Here is a 23,002-nt window from a genome sequence, read left to right as displayed (position 1 = left end):
TCCTGTAAGGCTAGAAATTTGTCTAGTGATAATTCATAGCACACCAAGGCTAAAAACCATGACCTGGCAGGCATCAGCGGTGCACGTGTATCTACGAGGTGAATCGAAAAGTGCAAATTTAGGGGGTCAAATAAACTTTCTAATGTAAGGTTTAGATTTAAGTATGTGTTTGAGTAAGTCATTTAGAAGAAACTTGTACAATGACAGACGATTCTGAAGAGCATAAGACCTTTCCAGGCGAGGAGAAAGATTAGAGGTTTTTCCTAAAATTATTCTTTTTGCATCGAACAAATTTTTTTTAGGTTTTTTGAATCATTCCAAACAAAAAAGTTTTTAGTGATTTTTCTTTTAAGTTAATAGTTTTTGTTATATAAGCGATTAAAAATTTTGAAAATTGCGAAATCGGCCATTTTTAACCCTAAATCGGACATTTATCTAAAAATTTCAATGTTGCCAAGGTACGCAGATAGTCTTTAAACATTGATTGATGAAATCCCGAAGAGTCTTTTGCAATAAAATATCGAAAACCCCTTTGTTTTTTTAATTGCTAATCAAGCGGTCGCGACACTGTAGTATAAGTGAGGACGTTTGAGTTTGCATAAATTCATTATCTCGAGAATGGGCAAATTTAAAGAGAAGTCCTCAGACAGGTTGATTTTTATTTTTGAACTAGGACTTTTTGGCATATATATATATATATATATATATATATATATATATATATATATATATATATATATATATATATATATATATATATATAATACTAGTGACGTCATCCATCTGGGCGTGATGACGTAATCGATGATTTTTTTAAATAAGAATAGGGGTTGTGTGATAGCTCATTTGAAAGGTTATTTAATTCTCTATTTAGCAATATAAACATTAACATAATTATTTATACAGCGTGTACAAAAAAAATTTTTCTTCTATTTGTCAAATTTAATCAAAGTTAATTTAATAAAACAATTTTTTTGTACACCCTGTATAAATAATTATGTTAATGTTTATATTATTGAATAGAGAATTAAATAACCTTTCAAATGAGCTATCACACAACCCCTACTCTCATTTAAAAAAATCATCGATTACGTCATCACGCTCAGATGGATGACGTCACTAGTATTATATATACGCCAAAAAGTCCTAATTTAAAAATAAAACTCGATTTGTCTGAGGATTTCTCTTGAAATTTGCCCATTCTCGAGATAATGAATCTATGCCAACTCAAACGTCCTCACTTATACTACAGTGTCGCGCCCGCTTGATTAGCAATTAAAAAACAAAGGGGTTTCCGATATCGTATTGGAAAAAACTCTTTGGGATTTCATCAATTAATGTTTAAAGAATATCTACCTACTTGGCAACTTTGAAATTTTTAGATAAATGTCCGATTTAGGGTTAGAAATGGCCGATTTCGCAATTTTCAAAATTTTCAATCGCTTATATAACAAAAACTATTAACAAGAGAAAAATCCCTAAAGACCTTTTCTGTTTGGAATGATTCAAAAAGCTTGTTCGATGCAAAAAAAAATTTAGGAAAAACCCCTAATCTTTCCCCTCGCCTGGCAAGGTCTTATGCTCTTCAGAATCGCCTGTCATTGTACACATTTCTTCTAAATGACTTACTCAAACACATACTTAAATTTAAACCTTACACGAGAAAGTTTATTTTACCCCCTAAATTTGCACTTTTCGATGCACCTGGTAGATACAGGTCATGCAGGTCATACAGGTCATGGTTTTTAGCCTTGGTGTGCTATGAATTATCACTAGAAAAATTTCTAGCCTTACAGGACGATCGTTAGTCGGAGGGTTCACTAGCTCTTAGACTATTAAATACTTACTTCTTGCGTAAATTTTGCTTACACCACATATTTAACCTAAAACAACTTAATGAAAAGAAAGTTGCAAGAAGCCAGGAAATACATCTTTTATTTGTGGATCTTACAAAAACGTGTGACACGATTCCGGTGAGAAAACTCTGGCAGTCTCTTGATCAATCTTCAGCTAAAAAAGAATACCTAACTAAACGAGCCTAAAGAAGTATAACTTCAAAAATTGTGTAAATATGTTTTTTCTAACCATTAGTAAAAAACAGTACTCATTTTTGCTTTAGTGTAAAATAAAAAAATTTGAACATTTTTTCACAAAGAAATATAGGCACATATATCTAAAACAGCCATCCTTTTATTGCACTTAAATCACGTACACCCCTCAAGCAACTTCCTGAAAACGTGATTTTCTTTCATCCGTGATTTTAATATAAGAAAATACAATCGCGCACACATTCTCCTAATTGGATTTTATCTCTTTTAGGAAGCTCCAGAATACAAGACTGATTTAGGAGAATTGCTGATTTCTCTGGTATACAACGAGAACATTAGTAGGCTAACGGCAACGGTAATCGAAGCCAGGAGGCTCAAGGTAAGTGACTGCATTCTTATTCCTTTCAAACTAGGTACTAGACAAATAACGCAAGAACACGGTGTTTTCCAATAACTTATTGAATTTCAGGCAATATTGTTCAAGTCTATTATAATTGACGGCATATTTGAAGATTAATTTTCTTTTACAGAGTGGTTTTTAATCATAAAGCATGAGTGTGGCTCAGAAGAAATATGTATTATAATTATTGTATACATATTTTGACTCCGCGTTGAATAAAATTTTGGTTTTTAGAAATACTTACCATTATTTTGACTTATTAGATTTAGCCATACAGCCCCCACTCCCTCTAAAGGGGAAAATTCACTCATCTCAGATACCTAGGGTATCAAAAATATTGAGCTCTGGTGATCTCCCAAAAATTTTCGTACGCATCTGGACGTTGAGAGTAGCACAGCATTCTGCATAGTCTTGTAAAGATGTTCATTTAGACCCAGCTATGAGGTTTTTGATGTTTTCTATGAGGCTCTGCGGAATGACTCTAGTAGTAGAAAGAATAATAGGTATTTTCTGAGTACTTTCCTTTATCCAGTGTCTCCTTATTTGGTCTTGTAAGTTTATTAAGTATTAGATCCGGTCTATTGTGTGCCACTGTTTGGTCTGCGATCCCAGTATAACTTGTAGCCGTCGTTTTCAAAGCATTATATCAGGGACGTATTGATAATAAGGGAGATGGTGGGCTTGGAGAAGTCCAAGTTTGCTAGCTAGTTTTGGTGAAGAATCTTATCTACTGAGTCGTGGCGTTCTTTATAATCAGTTCCGACAAACGCCTGAGAGCCCCTGGTAAGATGTTGGATGGATTCTTGGGATTGACATTCATATCGGCATTTGTCGTTTTGGACCTGAGGATCTTTGACAATGTACTTCAGGTAATTTTTAGTTGGAATAACCTAGACCGTCGGTCTAGATGGCCCAGTTGGCTAAGGCGCGGTCTGTCGACCAGTTTAGTGGATTTGCGATCGAGATTAGAGCTTTAGCCAGGTTATTTGAAATTAATAAAGAGGCCAACGCCGTAGTATAAAATTCAATAGAATCTATGACTCGGTCTGGAATAAACTGGCATCTGATCGGCCTATGGAGGAGCGGTACGGCAAGAGATAAGGGCTTACGGCTTGGTGATACTCCTCCATAGATTCCTACTGAAGAGCGTAGATGCCTAAGAACGGTGATATAACCTGATCCTGAATGGCCAGTAGGAAACCATCTATCTCTGATACCAACCAATATTTCGACGCTCTATTATCGACATTCTTGGTTGACATCATTGAGATGCCGCCCATGCAAAGGTTTGCCCATCCAGATGCTCATTTTTCTTGCTTAGATAGGTGGTTTATGCGCATTTCTTGTTCCTTTAGTTTAAGCGGCGTTGAGTCATCTACTGCGCAGATTGGACGATGTAAAGTAGATGTTTCAGCCTGCGCCTGAAAATAAGTTCTCAAGTTAGCAAGTTGTTTATTAAATTGCTCTCCTATATGCATGAGTCCTCTTCCCCCTAGATACCGCGGTAATGTTGTTCTATCTACTGCACTGCGGGGATGATGTTTTTGTGCCTTTGTAAGAAGTGTTCTTGCTTTCCGCTGAAGACTTTCTATATCTGTTTTTGACCACCTGTAAATACCAAATGAGTAGTTAAGCGCGGAAAAGCGTACGTATTTAATGCCTTAAAAACAAATGTTTGCTATTGAGATATGACCAATTAAGCTGTCTTACCCTTCGCACAAACTCAGAAGTTAGTTCGGTTTTCATTTATTTATGGTCAATTTTCCGCGCTTGCTTTACAGCGAGATATTTATACACGCCATTTTCACCCGTATCCTCGATGTTCTGGCCGGCCATTTTGCATATCGAAACGAAATTTTTATTTTGACTTCCAGATTTAGCACTCCCTCTAAGGGGAAAATTCATTCATCCCAGATACCTAGGGTATCAAAAGGATTGAGCTCTGGTGGGAATCTTTCCGTGTTATAGAGCCCTAGGTGACTTGATATGCTGGAGTTTCTCCCAGAAATTTACGTACGCATTTGGACGTCGAGAGTAGCACAGCATTCTGCATAGTCTTCTAAAGATTTTCAGTTAGACCCAGCTATGAGGTTTTTGATGTTTTCTATGAGGTTTTTCGGAATGACTCCAGTAGTAGAAAGAATAATAGGTATTGTCTGGGTACTTTCCTTTATCTATTGTCTCCTTATTTGTATTTCGAGATCTCTATACTTAGCGATATTTTCGTTGTGCTTAACACGCAGATTATTGTTGTTAGGTATCGCCCACTCTATTAATGTTGTTTGTCTCGTAAGTTTATTAACTAGTATGGAATCCGGTCTATTGTGTGCCACTGTTTGGTCTGCGATCCCAGTATAACTTGTAGCTTTCGTTTTCAAACATTCTATCAGGGACGTATTGATAATAAGGGAGATGGTGGGTTTGGAGAAGTCCAAGTTTGCTAGATAGTTCTTGAAGGTTCTACACTTGTTTCTCTGTTTTCGATAGATATGTCTTGTAGGTTTCCTCTTTCGTCGTCGAAAAACTCTCCCATATATTCTTTCCATCGTTTTAGCTTTTCGTCAGTCGTTATTCGTAGGCATTTATTAACAAAGACTTGAAGTTTGTCCGTAAGGGTTTTTGTCACTTGTCAGGTTTCACACCCGTAGAGTAGAACAGACATAACTTTGACTGGGTTACTTAGATCTTTTTCTTTGTAGTACACTGGCCAGACCTCCAAACAGGGTTCAGTATGCTGAATGCTTGTTGAGATTTTCGTATCCTCATACGAATATAGTCTTTCGTACATCCTCTTTCTGTTATAGCACTTCCAAGATACGTAAAATTTTCCACATTTTGAATCTACATGTTGTTAACAGTAAATAGTAGTATGTTGTTTCTTGCATTTATATTCAAGGCTTTGGATTTATTAATATTATTTTCAAAGCGATTTTATTGGCTTTAGTATAAACTGTTTCCAATTGGTCAGCCACATCTTGGATCCTTTTTCCTGATAGGCAGATATCATCGGCGTATCCTAGATCGCTTTTGCGTGTGGTTAACATTCAATAAATCCCTCTTGTGTCGGAGACTATTTTGGACAGCACATGGTCTACAGCTATGTTAAAAAGCGGACAGAGCACTCATCCCTGCCTGACTCAAGTAACTACGTTAAATTCGTCAATGTTGATCCCATTGTGAGTCAGGCTGGATTTCGCCTGAGTGTACATACAGTAACTTTATAACGGAGATTATGTTTTGTGGGATGTCTCCTAACTCTAAAATTTTAACACTGAAATTACCATTATTCTACACAAGACTGATTTAGGAGAATTGCTGATTTCTCTGGTATACAATGAGAACATAAGTAGACAATCGGCAACGGTAATCGAAGCCAGGAGGCTCAAGGTAAGTGACTGCATTCTTATTCCTTTCAAACTAGGTACTAGATAAATAACACAAGAACACGCTGTTTTTCCAATAACTTATTGAATTTCAGGTAATATTGATAAAGTAGGTATAGAATATTCTAAAGTTTTCTTTTACAGAGTGGTTTTTTAAGAGGAAACAGTAGCGATTAACAGGTAGCAAAAACGCGTTCCAAGATTGCGGCTGTAGTTGTGAATATTTTTTCGAGATATTTGGCACACGTATTCGTAATATAATAAAGAATGGCGGTACAGAGCCCAATTTGAAAGATATGTTAATATGTGGAAATTACTCTGTAATTAAATACAATATTAAAAAAACGAGCCTGTACCGTCATTAAGAAGAACAAAAAAATACACTTTCTTCAAATAAACTTTTTTATCCGATGCCTAGATTTTGTGTCAGTTTGGAACTACTAAATTTTTTTATTTCATTAGTAGTTCCAAAATGACACAAAATCTAGGCATCGGATAAAAAAGATTATTTGAAGAAAGTGTATTTTTTTGTTCTTCTTAATGGCGGTACAGGCTCGTTTTTTTAATATTGTATTTAATTACAGAGTAATTTCCACATATTAATATATTTTTCAAATTGGGCTCTGTACCGCCATTCTTTATTATATTACGAATACGTGTGCCAAATATCTCGAAAAAATATTCAAAATTACAGCCGCAATCTTGGAACGCGTTTTCGCTACCTGTTGATCGCTACTGTTTCACCTTAATGATAAAGCGTGAGTAAACCAGAGGAAATATACACAGAGTCAAATTTAAAAAAATTATAAATAAATATTTTGTTAGGGTTCAAAGGAAGATCGTAGGGTTAGGTGCATTCTTATTCCCTTCAAACTAGGAACTAGAATACTGGACAAATAACGCAAGAACACGGTGTTTTACCAATAACTAATTGAATTTCAGGTAATGCTGATGAATTATTAGTATGAAGTTTATTATGATTGACAGCAAATTTGAAGAATTTTCTACACTTTTCTTTTACAGAGTGGTCTTTAATGATAAATCTTGAGTGTAAATCTCAAGAAATACACACAGAGTCAACTTTACAGTGCTAGTCAAAAGTCCGTACCCCCCCCTCTTATCTTTTGAACGGTTGTACCTATAATAGTGAAATTTGGAGGGAGGAAATAAACAGACGTAAGCTTCTGAACTAGTCATGACACATGACGGAATAGTGACAGATGACGTTACAGAGCCACTTGGACCGATAATTTTAAATGGGACCTTATGGCAAGTGATACCTCGTTTGAAAGGTATTCAGAATACCTATTCAGTCATACTCATTTTTTTGGGTTTAAGTTGATTTTGATTTTGCTGAATAAATGAAATAAATATAATATTGTAATAGCTTCGCATTTAATTAATAATAATTCAAATGTCCGCTTATGGATTTTTTGTCAAAAAAGTTGACGATTTTCAATTCTCTAGTAGTTTTTACGTCAACGTTAACCTTTTTGACAAGTAATCATAGGCGGAGTTTTGAATTTTTGTTAATTAAATGCGAAACTACAATTTTTTATTTATTTCATTTATTTATTGAAATTAGCCTAAACTTAAACAAAATTAGTATCACTGAATAGGTATTTTCAATACCTTTCAAACGAGGTGTCACTTGCCATAAGGTCCCATTTAAAATTATCTGTCACTGTGGCGCTGTAAAGTCATCTGTCACTATTACGTCACCTGTCACAACCAGTTGAGAAGCTTACGTCCGTTTATTTCCTCACTCCAAATTTCACTATTATAGATATAACCGTTCAAAAAATACGAGGGGGTACGGACTTTTCACTAGCCCTGTATAAAAACTATAAATAAGTATTTTCTTTGAAAGTAAAATTTAATAAAAAATTTAGGCCTGGTAAAAGGTATATTAGGTTAAAAAAAAGGTGCCTGCCACCTGTTGTAACATAATGACCTAATGTTACCTTTTGACCCACTTACCACGTGTGGGAGTCATATGTTGCCTTAGAGTTGTAGCCTCAGGAATTTTATCCATCCTTTGGATTTTGCCATGTTGGCAACTATATAAGACTTCTAGTCTGTTGTTAAAAGGCTTTGACCTTTGTATTTTTTGGTTGGTTCACCATGTTCTTGTAACACTGATGATGCTCTTGTTATAGAGCGAAAACGTTTTGTTTCTATGTTTGTAGCTCTATAGGGGCTTTTTACACTAATATACCTTTTACCAGGCCAAAATTTTTTATTAAATTTTACTTGTAATTAATGGTATACAACCAGCTACAGGAAGTTTTTCCTAGTGAATTTTTCTTATATTTGGCTTCGAGGTAGTTGGGATAAACTATTTAAGTAGTGTTCGTCTTAAAGTGACTGTATTCTTATTCCTTTCTAACTGGGTACTAGCTAAATAACGCTAGAACATGGTGTTTTGCCAATAACTCATTGAGTTTTAGGTAATACGTGGAGCAAAAACTTCCGTGAAAACGCGCCATCGAGTTCTTCACTTCATTCCAAAACTTTTCTTGTCCTCTTATCTCGTCCATGATAAATCTTCTCCAAGTTTATGCTAGGCGACCTCCTTCTTTTTCCTTGGGGATTCCACTCTAGGGCAATATTTGCATTACTTTTTCAGTTACTTTTATAGTTATTTTTTTTAATGTGTGACCGATCCAACACTGCTTTCCTTCTTTGTTTTATTTTCTATCCTCTTTTCTACGGTCAAGTGTAGCAGATCTTCGTTTCTGATGATGTTAGGCCAGAAAATACGAACAATTCTTCGTAGGTATTTATAAACAAAGATCTACAATTTTTCTGAAGTCACTTACCAGGTTTCACATCCGTAGAGTAGAACAGACATGTCATTTGACTATAATACACTGCGGTGCAAAAAATCGATCCACTAAAAATTTGGTCATTTTTAATGTTTCGAATTTCCTAAACCTGTTGTCCGATTTAAGTGATTTTTTACCAAGTTATAGCCTTATTCACTGACAATATCGCTGTAATAATATTGTTGCTAGACCGTCAAATTGTAATTGTATACAGGGTTTGGCTTTTCTCAAAGTTCGCATCACCCTGTGGATTATTCTAGCATTTATAAAATACTGAAATTAAAACCCAACTATAGCCTTAGGTTTTCTTAACATTCTGTCTTTCGATTCATTCGCTTATGTTGGACAATAAAAAAGTTAGGTACTTTAACAACTGGCAATGTTTGTCATCAGTAGAGGGTGTTTCTAAATAAGTGCGACAAACTTTAAGGGGTAATTTTACATAAGAGAATAATGACAATTTGCTTTATAATCATATGTCCGCAAACGCTTCGTTTCCGAGATACGGGATGTTCAATTTTTTTTTACAAACTGACGATTTATTTATTGCTTTAAAACCAGTTAAGATATGCAAATCAAATTTGGTTGGTTTTAAGTCGTAGTTATTGCACATTTTTTGACATACAATTAAGAATTTAATATTCACCATTGGCGCGCAAACGGGTATTATGACCGATAATATTACCCGTACGCACGCTAATGGTGAATATATAATTTTTAATTGTTTGTTAAAAAATGTGCAATAACTGCGTCTTAAAACCCACCAAATTTCATTTGTATATCTTAATTGGTTTTAAATCAATAAATAAATCGTCTGTTTGTAAAAAAATTGAACATCCCGTATCTCGGAAACGAAGCGTTTCCGGACATATGATTAGAAAGCAAATTGTCATTATTTTCTCATGTAAAATTACCCCTTAAAGTTTGTCGCACTTATTTAGAAAACACCCTGTACTGATGACGAACATGGCCAGTTGTTAATGTACATAACTTTTTTATTATCCAGCATAAGCGAATGAATCGAAAGAAAAAATGTTAAGAAAACCTGAGGCTATAGTTGGGTTTTAATTTCAGTATTTTATAAATGATAAAATAATCCACAGGGTGATGCGAACTTTGAGAAAAAAGCACAGTTTGATTCGTACACCCGGTATACAATGACAGCTTGACTGTCTAGCAACAATATTATTACAGCGATATTGTCAATGAATAAGGCCATAACGTGGTAAAAAATCGCTTAAATCGAACAGATTTAGGAAATTCGAAACATCAAAAATGACCAAATTTTTAGTGGATCGATTTTTTTGCACCGCAGTGTATTTGGATCTTTGTCGTTGTAGTATATTGGCCAGACCTTCAAAGGTTGAGCATGCTGATTGCTTGTTCATCTTTTCATATCCTCATACGAATATCGTCTTCTGTACATCCTCTTTCTGTTATGATATTTCCAAGCTACGTAAAATGTTCCACATTTTCAAATCTGCATGTCGTCAATAGTCAATATGTACTATGTTGTTTGTTGCATTTGTTCTCATGGATTTGGTTTTATTAATATTGATTTTCAAACCTATTTTATTGACTTCAGTGGAAAGTTTATCCAATTGGTCAGCCAAATTTTGGAACCTTTGTCCTATCAAGCAGATAACGTCGGCGTATTACGTATTATAGATCGTTTAGGCGTGTGGAACGTCCATTGTGACCCTCTTGTGTCGGAGTCTAAATTTGAGAAAACATAGTTGTTAAAAGAAACGGAGAAAGCACGCATCCCTGTCTCCTGTCTGACTCCAGTAAGTAGGTGAAATCCATCACTGTTATTATCTTCATAATAATATTTTTCTTCTAATTAAAAATGTTTATATCATTTTCCCAAATGTCTTAATCAAACAATGTGCTGTGTTTCATGTCTTTAGATTATACGCTGCATTGAAGGAAACGTTACTACTCATTAAACAGAGAGATATGTAATTATTTATTATTAATTAAACAAATACTAATTTTCTGCTATTCGTTGTTTACGCTAATTATATTTGAACGAAAGTTTAGTTATATAATCATTAGATAATTTATGGTTCATATAATTTTCACTTGGAACAAAATATATAAAAGGTAAGATATAATATAAAATAAACATAATTTATCATAGATAAAGCACAAAAATGGTGTTTATGATATCATTGTCAATTTAAGCGATATTTGTCAATACTTCTAATGTAAAATAGTATAGATCATCCCAAACCCTTTTTTCAGTGCGTCACAGATTATCGAATTCTCTCTAACGAATTACAGTTGGAAGTGACAGAAAAAAACGTACCTCTGTGATTATTATAAATATATTGAACTTAGAAAATTAGGATATTTGTATCTATTTCTTGACGGCTATTTGCATACTAAAACGACTTATACTTATAGATGTATAATTGGTCGGCGTTACAACACTCTTAATAGCTAACCAATCAATGATGCGAATAAAGGTAATTTGACACAAAAGTAATCGATTGTGATATTATTTTCACAAATCATATGGTAAAATGACAATTGTAATTTCTAGGTTAGCATTTTTCAGCGACGTAAATATAAATAATATTTTATGTCATTGGTATATTCGAACATTGTAAAGTGATATTTGGTTTTATATTTATTTATTTTTGCATTAAAATATTTTAAATATTAATATTCTGGCAAATGTTTGTATAAATATGGATGTTCATATAAATATAAATATTCTGACAACTGTCACATTTAACAAAAATATCATGTATCTAATTTGCACTGAAAAAAGGGTTTGGGATCATCTGTATAATACGTACATAATATAATACTTGCATAAGAACACTCCTGTTAGCAAATTGTTCACTTAACTCACTACAGTATAACACGCCTGTTAGCAAAATGCTCAAACAACACGATTTCTTTCGACAAGAGAAAAAGGCAGACTAGTTTGACCTACGAGCATTATAGTGTATATAATTGGGGGAAAAATACACAGTACCGCGAGTCTTCTTTTATACGAAGAATAGAATTATTTTAAGAATTTCTGGAATTGCGACAAATTGCGGCGGGTGCGTGTTAGGCTCTTGAAAACCCTTCAAGGAGAAGCTCTTGAATATCGTCCGTCGGTGGTCTACTTGGGAGTCCACTTTGGCAGGACACTCAACTGGAACATCGACATCCAACACACCCTAAACAGGGTAAGAAACAGAGCTAAACTCCTTGGAGCGTTATCTGGAACGTTCGGAGGTACATCGAGCAAGACTCTCCTGCACACCTATAAAACCTTCATAAGGCCCATTATCGACTACAGAGCGCTCCTTTATGCTTCGCTAAAACAACATTATACTAACAAAATCCTCAGATGCGAGCGTAGAATTCTCAGAAAGTGCCTCAGGAAGCATTGGAGATATCCGTCGGTATTGGTACACCCACTCGCTAAACTACCCCCCATAAATGAGAGAATCCGTTCTCTCAGCAACAAATATGTCATACGAACGATTAATGGTAACAACCAAAGGGCTAAAAATGTCCTAATCACCCCTTGCAATCGGCGAGGGCATATACTCACCGGGACTCCCAAAAACAAAGTTCCATTCCCTCCGGCCAATCTTCTACAATTGGCCAGAAACGAACTTCCCGATGAGTACTACGAAATACTTGAACAAACTCCCCTAATGTAACTCTGCAAAGTGAAACGAGTTTTATTTCTTAACGAAAGTCAACGAATGTAAGAGGTTACCTAATAATTACTTAGATCAAAACTGGTCTTTTATCCATTATTTATTTAACAAAATTACAACCTTTAATCGGAGAGTAAAGTTAAGTTGTAATTTACGAAATCACCAAATCAATTAATAAGACGCAAATTGCTGCAGTAGAACTTTAACCAATGTATCTGTATCTGTAGAGTAGGGCAGGGAGGTCGAGTCAAGATCCACAGCACTTAGGCCACAATTTACCCATTGCGCATCCTCCCAGGGGGTTGTCGTCCTTAGTTCATTGTCCATCCTGCCATTTTCAGGAAGGTGGACAAATCGCCAGGGGACGTCTCCCCTATGTCGGCCGGTGTAGGCCAAGGCTCACCGAATGCATACTCTCGTTCGTATTGACGATACTGCACCGAGGTGTGTCTACTAGCCCCAGTGTGTAGAGGTGTTTGCTTAGTTGACAATGGCCATTTAAAAAAAACCAATTGCCAAGCGTAGATTTTTCCTGGTCATTATCAAGTACTTTTATTATGCTGACTTCCCAAGGTTCCTTATTGTTACTTTGGTAAGTCTACATCCTGGCCCTTCTTTCAATCTTTTCACGGTGTGAAATCATCTTGCGTGCGAGAGTGATATTTGACAATTTCCGATATTGTTGCAGTTGACCAACCAAAAAGATCACTAGGTCCTAAGATTCTTAGGCCTGCTATCTTCCTAGTCAGCAATTCGGTTGCCTTTGTTTCCATTGTGTCCTTTAACCCACCTCAGGATGATTTTGTTACCATCCGAAGCTTGGGCTGCTGACTCATGACAGTCCATTACTAACCCATATATGACACGTAGTCTATTCAAGATCAGTAGCGCTTGTCTGCTGTCTGTGCAGATTATTATGGTTTTACCGGCTATAGCTTTCCGGGTTATCTCTTTTGCGGCTATGGAGATACCAGCCAGGTCAGTCTCAACTACGCTGGCATTTTTGCCCATACCCCATATTATATGGTTCAGTGATCTGTAGTATATCCCGCATCCTGAGCCTTCTTTCATTTTGGAGTCATCGGTGTAGATGCAATATGCATTTGCCATATTTGACTCCTTACATTGTGTTGTTTCGATTTTGTAGGGTTTATCGAAGATAAACGTAGGTTTAATTGAGTCGCGTCCATTGCCTGCACGCGGCGGACGCCAAACAAGCCGCTAAGCTCTCCTGGTAACCAGTACGATAAAGAAAAGCAAGAAAAGGAGTCTCCGTATAGGAATATGGAAAACTACAAAGGTGTTTATCAACACCATTTGACGAGACGTATCGAACCTCCTCCTCTATCTGTTCTCCTTCGTAAGGATGTAGTGGCGTCATGTAAGCCGTTTGACTATTTCTATCCAATCCTCTCTCTCCTATGCGTGTTGTTTTGCTTCGGAAAACGAGTAATGGAGATCTTCCTCTGGATCTTCTACCCTCTACGTTGCCTTCAACTATCATTCGTTCCATGCCTTCCCTTCTTCTAGTTATATGTCCAAAATATCTCAGTATATTTTGGTTGATAGTTGTGCTGAGTCTAGTTTTTATGTTAAGTTCGGCTAATATTGAATTATTTGTGCGATGTGCGGTCCATGGTATGCGCAACATTCTCCGGTAGACCCTTATTTCAAAGGCCATTATACGTTTTGAATCTGCTTTTTTGATGGTCTAAGTCTCTGAAGCGTAGGTGGCGATAGGAAATATTAACGCCCGAACAAGGCGTAATTTTGTGTTTTTTGTAATGTCAGTATTCTTCAGTAAATGAGCAAGAAATGTTTGATCTTCTGCGAAGAGTTGAGTACGAAAGCAATAAAGTTGGTCTGAAAATCAATAAAGCTAAGACAAAAATAATGGTGGTCGACAGATTTGACACTATTCAACTGACTAACATATTACAGGAATACCAGATAGTAAACACCTTTGTCTATCTCGGGTCTAGTATAACTAACGATGGTAACTGTGAATCAGAAGTTCGGAGACGTATTGGTATGGCAAAAAATGCGATAAGTCGTCTAACTAAAGTTTGGAAAGACAGATCTCTCTCTCAAAATATCAAGCTGAGACTGGTGAATGCCCTTGTATGCTCAATATTTCTATACGGAGCAGAGACTTGGACTCTTCGAGCATGCGGGCGCCAAAAAATTGATGCCTTTGAGATGTGGTGCTGGAAAAGAATGTTGCGCATACCTTGGACAGCTCATAGGACAAACGTTTCCATTCTAAACCAACTCAACATTAAAAAAACGCTGTCCACAATATGTCTGCAACGAATTCTGCAATTCTTTGGTCACGTGGTTCGCAGAGGTGACGACAGTTTGGAGAGATTAATTGTTTCTGGAAACGTTCCGGGGAGAAGATCAAGAGGACGATCACCAACTAGATGGTCTGACCAAATAAAGCATTCAGCTGGAAACTCATTCTGCGAAGCTCTTAGAGCAATGGAGAAACATTGTTAGGAATATTGGAAGAAATCACGATCTTCGGTAATGGGGAAACCACAGGAGAGAGAGATAGTATTCTTCCATATTTATATGAGTTTGGCTGTTGCCGATCTGGCCATTATGATGCGCCTACGAATCTCGTCTTCGCATCCTCCACTGTTAGTAATAACGGAGCCTAAGTATAAATGGTCTGACCACTTCGTAACCTGCCAAGTCTCTTATCTCCGGTTGGTTGTTTCTGATTCTATCGATGATCATTACTTTGGTTTTCTGTATATTTATTTTCAAACCATATTCTGTACTCACCGTTCCTAGCCTATTCATAATTTTTTCCAGTTCTTCCGGTGAAGACGCCAATATAACAGTGTCATCAGCATAACGTAGGTTTTTATTTTTCTTCCTCCTGTCGTTGCTCCACCTTGCCATTCCTCAAAAACTTGACGCATAATGTGTTCACTATATATATTGAATAGAATGGGGGATATTATACATCCCTGCCGCACTCCAGATTTTAATTTGAAGTTTTTCGAAACCACATTATTAACTCTTACATTAGCGGTGTTATTTACATAAAGTGCTTGTAACAGATAGATTAGATGTTCTGGCGTACCCATTTCTCTAAGTCTATACCACATTTTATCCCATTTTACGTTATCGAAGACCTTGGAGTAGTCAACAAAGCCGAACCTTTGTTGACTACTCCAAGGTATCGAACCAACCCTCCGTATATGCCAAATAAACGTAGAGGGAATTAGTAGATCAAAATCGGAATTTCTTTTAAAATTACTAATAGAAAATAACGTTGACGTTCTAGCCATTCAAGAAACTCACGCACCATCAGAAACCGAGCTTCTTAAGAGGGGTAAAATTCCGGGATATAGCATGATTGGAGCCACTTACAGCAATGTTTACGGCACTGCAAATTACGTGCATAACAGTATACAAAATTCCAAGGTGACGGACGGCAGCTGCGAAAATAGTGTATCCATAATATCTACAGTAGTAAATGGCATAACCATAGAGAACATCTACAAACCACCATTAACTAAATGGCCAATAAATGTAATCAAAGCTGAGGACAGCCAACCTACAGTTTACATTGGGTACTTTAACAAACACCATAACAAATGGTGACATGGAAAATGGAGTGGGCCGAAGAAAAACAATATTCACCTTATCCATAGTCTAAAAGATAAAACTACTTTCTCTTCTAGAGGATGGCGCAAAGCATACAACCCCGATCTATGCTAAATTTCGAGTAACTCACAGTTGCAACCACTCCCAAGCTCCCGAATTGTACTGCCTAGTTTCCCCCGCAGCCAATATCGATCTGTGATAATCGAAATAGGCATACAAATTCCTATCGCTGAATTCACGCCGAGACCCCGTTGGAATTTTAACAAAGCAAATTGGCCTGAATACACCAAAGAGCTGGACACCTGCATTTGAATCATTGACACGAAGGCCAACAATTATCACCGTTTTTTAGGAATGGTTATCCCTATCGCCAAAAAATATACCCCAAAGTTTCCGAAAGGAGTACATCCCAGGCTGGACGGAAGAACTTACTCAAGTCACTGGATTCAACTAGACTTAATAAATGGAAGTCTACCGTAGAACATATTGATTTCTCCCGTTCCAGTCGGAAGGCGTGGGGACTGATCCGAAAACTGGGGAAGCAAGCACAGAGCACAACACTTAAACAAATCAACAATTGAGCTCTTAAACAAGTTAAAGCAAATACCCCTGCAACATCAGAATACTCACGTACTTTCTCATTGGACGAAATAAACGAAGCGCTTAACCAAACCAAAATGGGAAAAGCAGCTGGTTTCGATGGAATATATCCTGAGTTTATAGTCCACACTGGCACAAAACACCGACAGTGGCTCAAAAAATTATTTAGCGACATTGTGACTACAGCTATGCTACCCCCAAAATTCAAAAGAACAAAAATTATCGCGATCCAGAAGCCTGGCAAAGACAACAAGCTGCCTGAAAGTTACCGGCCTATCGCCTTACTAAGTTGCCGTTATAAATTACTAGAACGACTCTTATTTAATAGAATATGTTACACCATTGAGGACGCTGTACCAATTGAGCAAGCTCGTAAAAAATCTGCAATAACATTTATAGACCTTAAGCCTGAGTATGACACTGTGTGAAGAGAGGGCCTTATTTATAAGTTGATGAAAATCATACCCTGTCTCAAAACTTGTCAGCTCATAAATAATCTAATAACTAACAGACTGTTTCAGGTATATGTAAATGATGCATGGAGTAACGTTAGAAAACTTAATAACGGCTTACCTCAAGGCTCAGTGGCTTACTTCCTTTAGTATTTAACCTTTATACGGCAGATATACCTGAAACAAAATCGAGAAAATTCGCTTATGCAGACGATTTGGCCATTGGCTTCCAAGATGATAGTAAGGAAGCTGGAGAACGAGCTCTAAACGATGACCTAACTACAAGTATCTACTTTAAGAACTTGCGCTTACGTCCTGACACAAGCAAAATTGAAACCCGTCTCTTTCACCTGTCGAATCAACTTGCGGGTTATCTCAATGTAACTCTAAATGATGCAGCTATCAAACATAACAACAACCCCAAATATCTAGGCGTCACACTTGATAGAACACTCACCTTCAAAAGCCATCTTACAAACGCAGCCGGTAAACTGAGAACAAGAAACAATATAATAACAAAACTAGCTGGAACAACTTGGGGTGCTTCTGCTCTTATTCTTCGGACCTCTGCTCTAGCTTTGGTTTTTTCAGTGGCAGAATATTGTGCACCAGTATGGCTAAATAGTGCACATACAAACAAAATCGATGTCCAACTTAATCAAACCATGAGAATAATCACTGGAATAATAAAATCAACCCCAGTGAGATGGCTGCCTACTTTGAGCAATATTGCTCCACCAGATCTACGCCGTTCAGCAGCATTAGTGAGAGAGTACCAGAAAATTGTAGCCAACATACAATTACCAATCCATCAAGACATACCAGACATCTCAAAAGAGCACCAGCGACTGAGGTCTAGAAATCTCCCATCAGATCTGCACGAACAATTGGTGATTCCTATGACATACAAAGGCAATGGTCCACAATACGAATGCCAACAATAGCAGCAGACTATATTCAGATATCCACCCCAACACAGGTTTTCATCGGAACGGGTCTGCCCCGATCCACCTGGGTGAGGCTTAATCGCATACGTACCGGACATGGTAAATGTGCTGATTCTCTGTTCAAATGGGGTCGTGCGGAAAGTCCACAGTGTCATTGCGGATCACCTAGCTAGACAGACCATAAGTCATTGTGTTTCAGTTTGCCTAAATCGTGCCTACCGTGGAAACCTTCAGGAGTTTGTGGAATGCTCCCCAGAAGCAATTAAATGGCTATGTAAATTGGGCATTATAATGTAGGTTCACTCATTATATTTTAGTGTTGGAATAATATATTATATTTGTGTATTTATCTTACTGTGAAAGTCCATACGCTAAATAAAATAAAAAAGCAGGGGTAGTGCCTCCAGCTCACCCCGCCAGAAACGACATCTCAATTATTGTCCCATTCCTACTTTACACCAGCTGAGCGCAATCGCATCTTCGTCATCAGCGCCACCTCTTTGACATATATATCTGCAGCACCCGCTAGCCCCCTGGTTAATCCTCGGCTGCTGATTACGTGGTCATTTAATCGCGTCTGTTCACCTATGCACTGAATTAATTTAATATGCATTTAACTTTGCAAAGTGAAACGAGCTTTATATTATTTCTTAACGTTATTCAACGAAGGTAAGAGGTTACCTAATAACAAGTTTGATTTGAAAACTCGTCTTTTTATCCATTATTTATTTAACAAAATTACAACCTTCAATCGGCGAGTGAAGTTCAAGTTTTAGTTTACCAAATCATCGAAATCAATTAATAAGAAACAAGTTGCTGCAGGCGAACTTTAACGAATGTATAAATGAACGTTTTACAGGGAAAACTTTTATTGAAACTTACCCTATTATTATGCATTAGAAATAATTATGTTTGGAGTTCCTCTATAATTTTCTTAACCTGAATAACTTTTATTCGGTGTTTATTATTTTATCGTTTAAATAGTTTATAAATTCTAAGATGTTCGTGTCTATTGACTCAATGTTGATTTTATTTATGTTTCATAGTTTTATTTAAGCGGAGTATATTCAGTCTAATTGCTTTGTATCCCATCTAAAATACAAAAACGAGGAAATGACATTTTTGCTGGTGAGGTAGGGGAATTGTGAAGGAGGTTTAAAATTGTGCTAAGTCATATTTTTTAATCACATCGTAAAAACTGAAAAACATTGAATTCTGGGTTTGAGGATATTTTGCCTATCTTAACGTGGGCTACCCCTTATTAGATAACCATATTAATCTTGCACTTTAACAGAATGACTAGTTACCTCAAAACTTTTCGTTTAAACAAAATACCCATTCTGTCTCCCCACTAGTATCAACATAGAGGATTCATAGAGTGGCCTGCTCGTTCATAGGACGTCAATCCGTTAGATTTTTCTTGAGGATTTGAGACAATAATAGTGACTCAAGCATCCGTTACGGCTTGAATATTATCAGGAGCTGAATGGCGAGAATTCTGAAGAACATATAAAGTCATTTTTAAAAATTATTGTTATTATTTGTACTGGTAAATAAATTTAGTTATTAGTTATGTTAGTTATCAGTTAAAGTATGTTAAGGGTATTTTCATCACATACGTTATGTGTCATTGTACTTGCATACAAAGTTTCATCAATATCGTCTTTTTTCTGTCAAATTCACATCTCCAAGAAATCAACGTACGACCTTAAAAATTGGTCATTTTTATTGTCTCGAATTTCCTAAACCTGTTGTGCGATTTAAGTTATTTTTTTTAACATGTTATAGCCTTATTACTTAACAATGTTGCTGTAATAATAGTGTTGCTAGACAGGTAAATGTACCAATCAAGCAGATTTTTCCTCAAAGTTCGCGTCACCCTGTGGAATATTGTAGCATTTATAAAATACTGAAATTAAAACCCAACTATAACCTCATATGTAGTTAACATTCTGTTTTTTTATTTATTCAGTTATGTTGTATTACAAAAAAGTTAGGTACTTTAACAACTAGCCATGTTATTCATCAATACAGGGTGTTTTTAAATAGGTGTGGCAAACTTTATAGTATGGTATAACTATACCTAAACCCAGACATCCAAAGTGAAAGTTATCCTGCAACACCACATTATTCTATATGGTTCACATAATGTTCAGAAAAAAGTCACACCATTTTGAGCGTCGGGTTGGGGGGGGGGTGGGAGAGGGGGAGAAATCGGTAAATTCGTAGTTTTTTACGTTTTTCATAAATATTTTTAAAGCTATACGATTTAGCATAAACAACCTTCTATACAAAAATGTTCTAGAATAAATTTTAAATAAAAAAGGTCCCATGCATAAACCTGCTAAAATGAACGGTTTCAAAGTTACTGAGGTAGTATAGTATAATTGGTCCAAAAAAGGCCTAACCTAAAAATCTAATGTAAAAGTTTTCCTCCAACACCAAATTGTTCTATACGGTCCACATATTGTTCAGTAAGAAGTTACACCATTTTGAGCATCCGGTTTGGGAGGAAGATGGGGGAGAAATCAGTAAATTAGTAGAAGTTCTTCGTAAATATTTTTAAAGCTATGCTTTAGCGTAAACAATGTTCTATACAAAAATGTTCTACATAAAATTTAAAACAAAAAAGTCTGACACATAATTGTTATAAAATCAACAGTTCCAGAGTTACGGAGGGTGAAAAGTGGAGGTTTTCGATACTTCTTGTATTTTTGAGGCAATTCTCTACTGATTTTCTTTAACAGGATTGTGTTTTATAAATCAAATTTGCTATTTCAGTGGCCGATGGAATGTTAGTGATAAGCCTGTCAAAAAACGTCAACCTCACCACACAAAATTATCATCAATTGCCCAAAAAATATAAAAAGTGTCCAAAACCTCCACTTTTCACCCTCCGTAACTCTGGAACCGTTGATTTTATAACAATTATGTATAGGACCTTTTTTGTTTTAACTTTTATGTAGAAGAGTTTTTTATAGAACATAGTTTACGCTAAAGTATAGTTTTAGAAATATTGACGAGAAAATTAAAAAAACTACTAATTTACCGACTTCTCCCCCATCTCTCCCCCCCCCCCCAAAGTGGACGCTCAAAATGGTGTAACTTTTTACTGAACCATAATACGTGGACCATATAGAACAATTTGGTGTTGGAGAAAGACTCTTTCTTTGGATGTTTGGGTTAGGCCTTTTTTTGACCAGTTATACTATACTACCTCCGTAACTTTGGAACCGTTAATTTTAGAAGGATTATGCAATGGGCCTTTTTTATTTCAAATTGAATGTAGAACATTTTTGTGTAAAAGGTTGTTCATGCTAAATCGCATAGTTTTAAAAATATTGACAAAAAACGTAAAAAACTACGAATTTACCGATTTCTCCCCCCCTCTCTCCCCCCCCCCCCCAAACCCGACACTCAAAATGGTGTGACTTTTTTCTGAACATTATGTGGACCATATAGAACAATGTGGTGTAGGAGTATAACTTTCACTTTGGATGTCTGGGATATGCCATCTTTTGGATCAATTCTATCATACTATGTATTAAGAGAATTCTGCATATGACAGAGAGTTTACTTTGTAGACGTAAGTCCGCCAATGCTTCGTTTCGGAGATACTGGGTGTTGAAATTTTTCTTACAAACTGACGATTTATTTGTTGCTAATAAACCGGTTGATATATGCAAATGAAATTTGGTTGGTTTTAAGAGGTAATTATTGTGTATTATTTGACATCCAATTGAGAATGTTATTTTCACCATTATATAAGGGCCATATTACTCATATGCGCGCCAATGGTGAATATTAAATTCCTAATTTTATATCAAAAAATTCGAAATAACTACCTCTTAAAACCCACCAAATTTCATTTGCACATCCTAACCGGTTTTAGAGCAATAAATAAATCGTAAGTTTGTAAGAAAAGTTTTAATATCCCCTATCTTAAAAACGAAGCATTTGCGCATATACGTTTATAAAGTAAACTATCATTATTTTTCATGCAGAATTACCCCTAAAGTTTGCCATAAATATTTAAAAACAACCTGTATTTACGAAAAACAAGGCTAGTTGTTAAAGTACCTAACTTTTTTATTACCCAACATAAGTGAAATAATCAAAAAACAGAACGTTAAAAGACGTGAGGCTATAGTTGGGTTTTGATTTCAGTTATTTTATAAATAATGCTAGAATATTCCACAGGATCACTCGAACTTTGAGAAAAAATCACAGTTTGATTGGTGCACCCGGTATACAATGACAATTTACCTTTCTAGCAACAATATTATTACAGTGATATTGTTAAAGAATAAGGCTATAACATTTCAAAAACATCACTTAAATCGGACAGGTATAGGAAACTCGAGACATCAACAATGACCAATTTTTAAGGTGGTGAGTTAATTTTTTGGAGAAGTGGCATATATTTGGCTTCATATTTTACCCCAACCCTATATACGATTCTGAATATTCATTTGCGTTTTTTGTAAAATAGAACAACCGATCCATTTTTTATGAAATTTGATAAAAAGTTAATCAATACATAGTTACTTTACTAGATTATTTGCCAAAAACAGTGTATTTATATGAATTATTCAATAAAATGATAACGTTCTTTTTTTGTATAGTTTGAAGCGAAATAATAGAGGAATTTTATTACTAGTTGTTTATGTTTTTTCTATGTTTTTGTCTTTTTTATTCTTTAAATATTTTACTGTATTATTGATCGTTTTTACTCGTTTTAAAAATACCTCTTCGGATGGGTAGAAAAAAGGAGTGCACAACAATTGAATAATTTACTAATTATGTCTTTGCATCAGCCTAAGTTCAATTTTATAATAAGAGAGTTATAACCAATACTATAGCCAACCTGACTATGGTTAATTCTAAGCTCAAAATTATGATTTGGCTTAGAAATATTTAATAATGGAAAACATAGATTAAATAACCGGATTAGAAATTAGAAAATCGTTCTCAATTATTATTCTCGTCATTAGGTATGAGTAAAAAAATCTCTCGTGATTTTTCTCTAAAATTGATTGTTATCGAGATGTA

General features: G+C 35.8%; 1 protein-coding gene across 1 annotated transcript in view; it reads left to right on the top strand.

Annotated features, from left to right (window-relative positions):
- Window positions 1–23,002, top strand: part of LOC114329602 (synaptotagmin-15-like) — a 465,421-nt gene that overhangs the window by 129,953 nt on the left and 312,466 nt on the right. The window contains exon 5 of the mRNA XM_050657061.1: window positions 2,320–2,427. Coding sequence (XP_050513018.1) covers window positions 2,320–2,427 — 108 coding nt within the window. The remainder of the gene's footprint in view (window positions 1–2,319; window positions 2,428–23,002) is intronic.

The sequence above is a fragment of the Diabrotica virgifera genome, chromosome 7 (assembly GCF_917563875.1).
Source record: "Diabrotica virgifera virgifera chromosome 7, PGI_DIABVI_V3a".
Taxonomy (NCBI): Eukaryota; Metazoa; Arthropoda; class Insecta; order Coleoptera; family Chrysomelidae; genus Diabrotica; species Diabrotica virgifera.
Note: the sequence above shows the minus strand (reverse complement) of the source record. Positions and strands in the feature narration are given on the sequence as shown.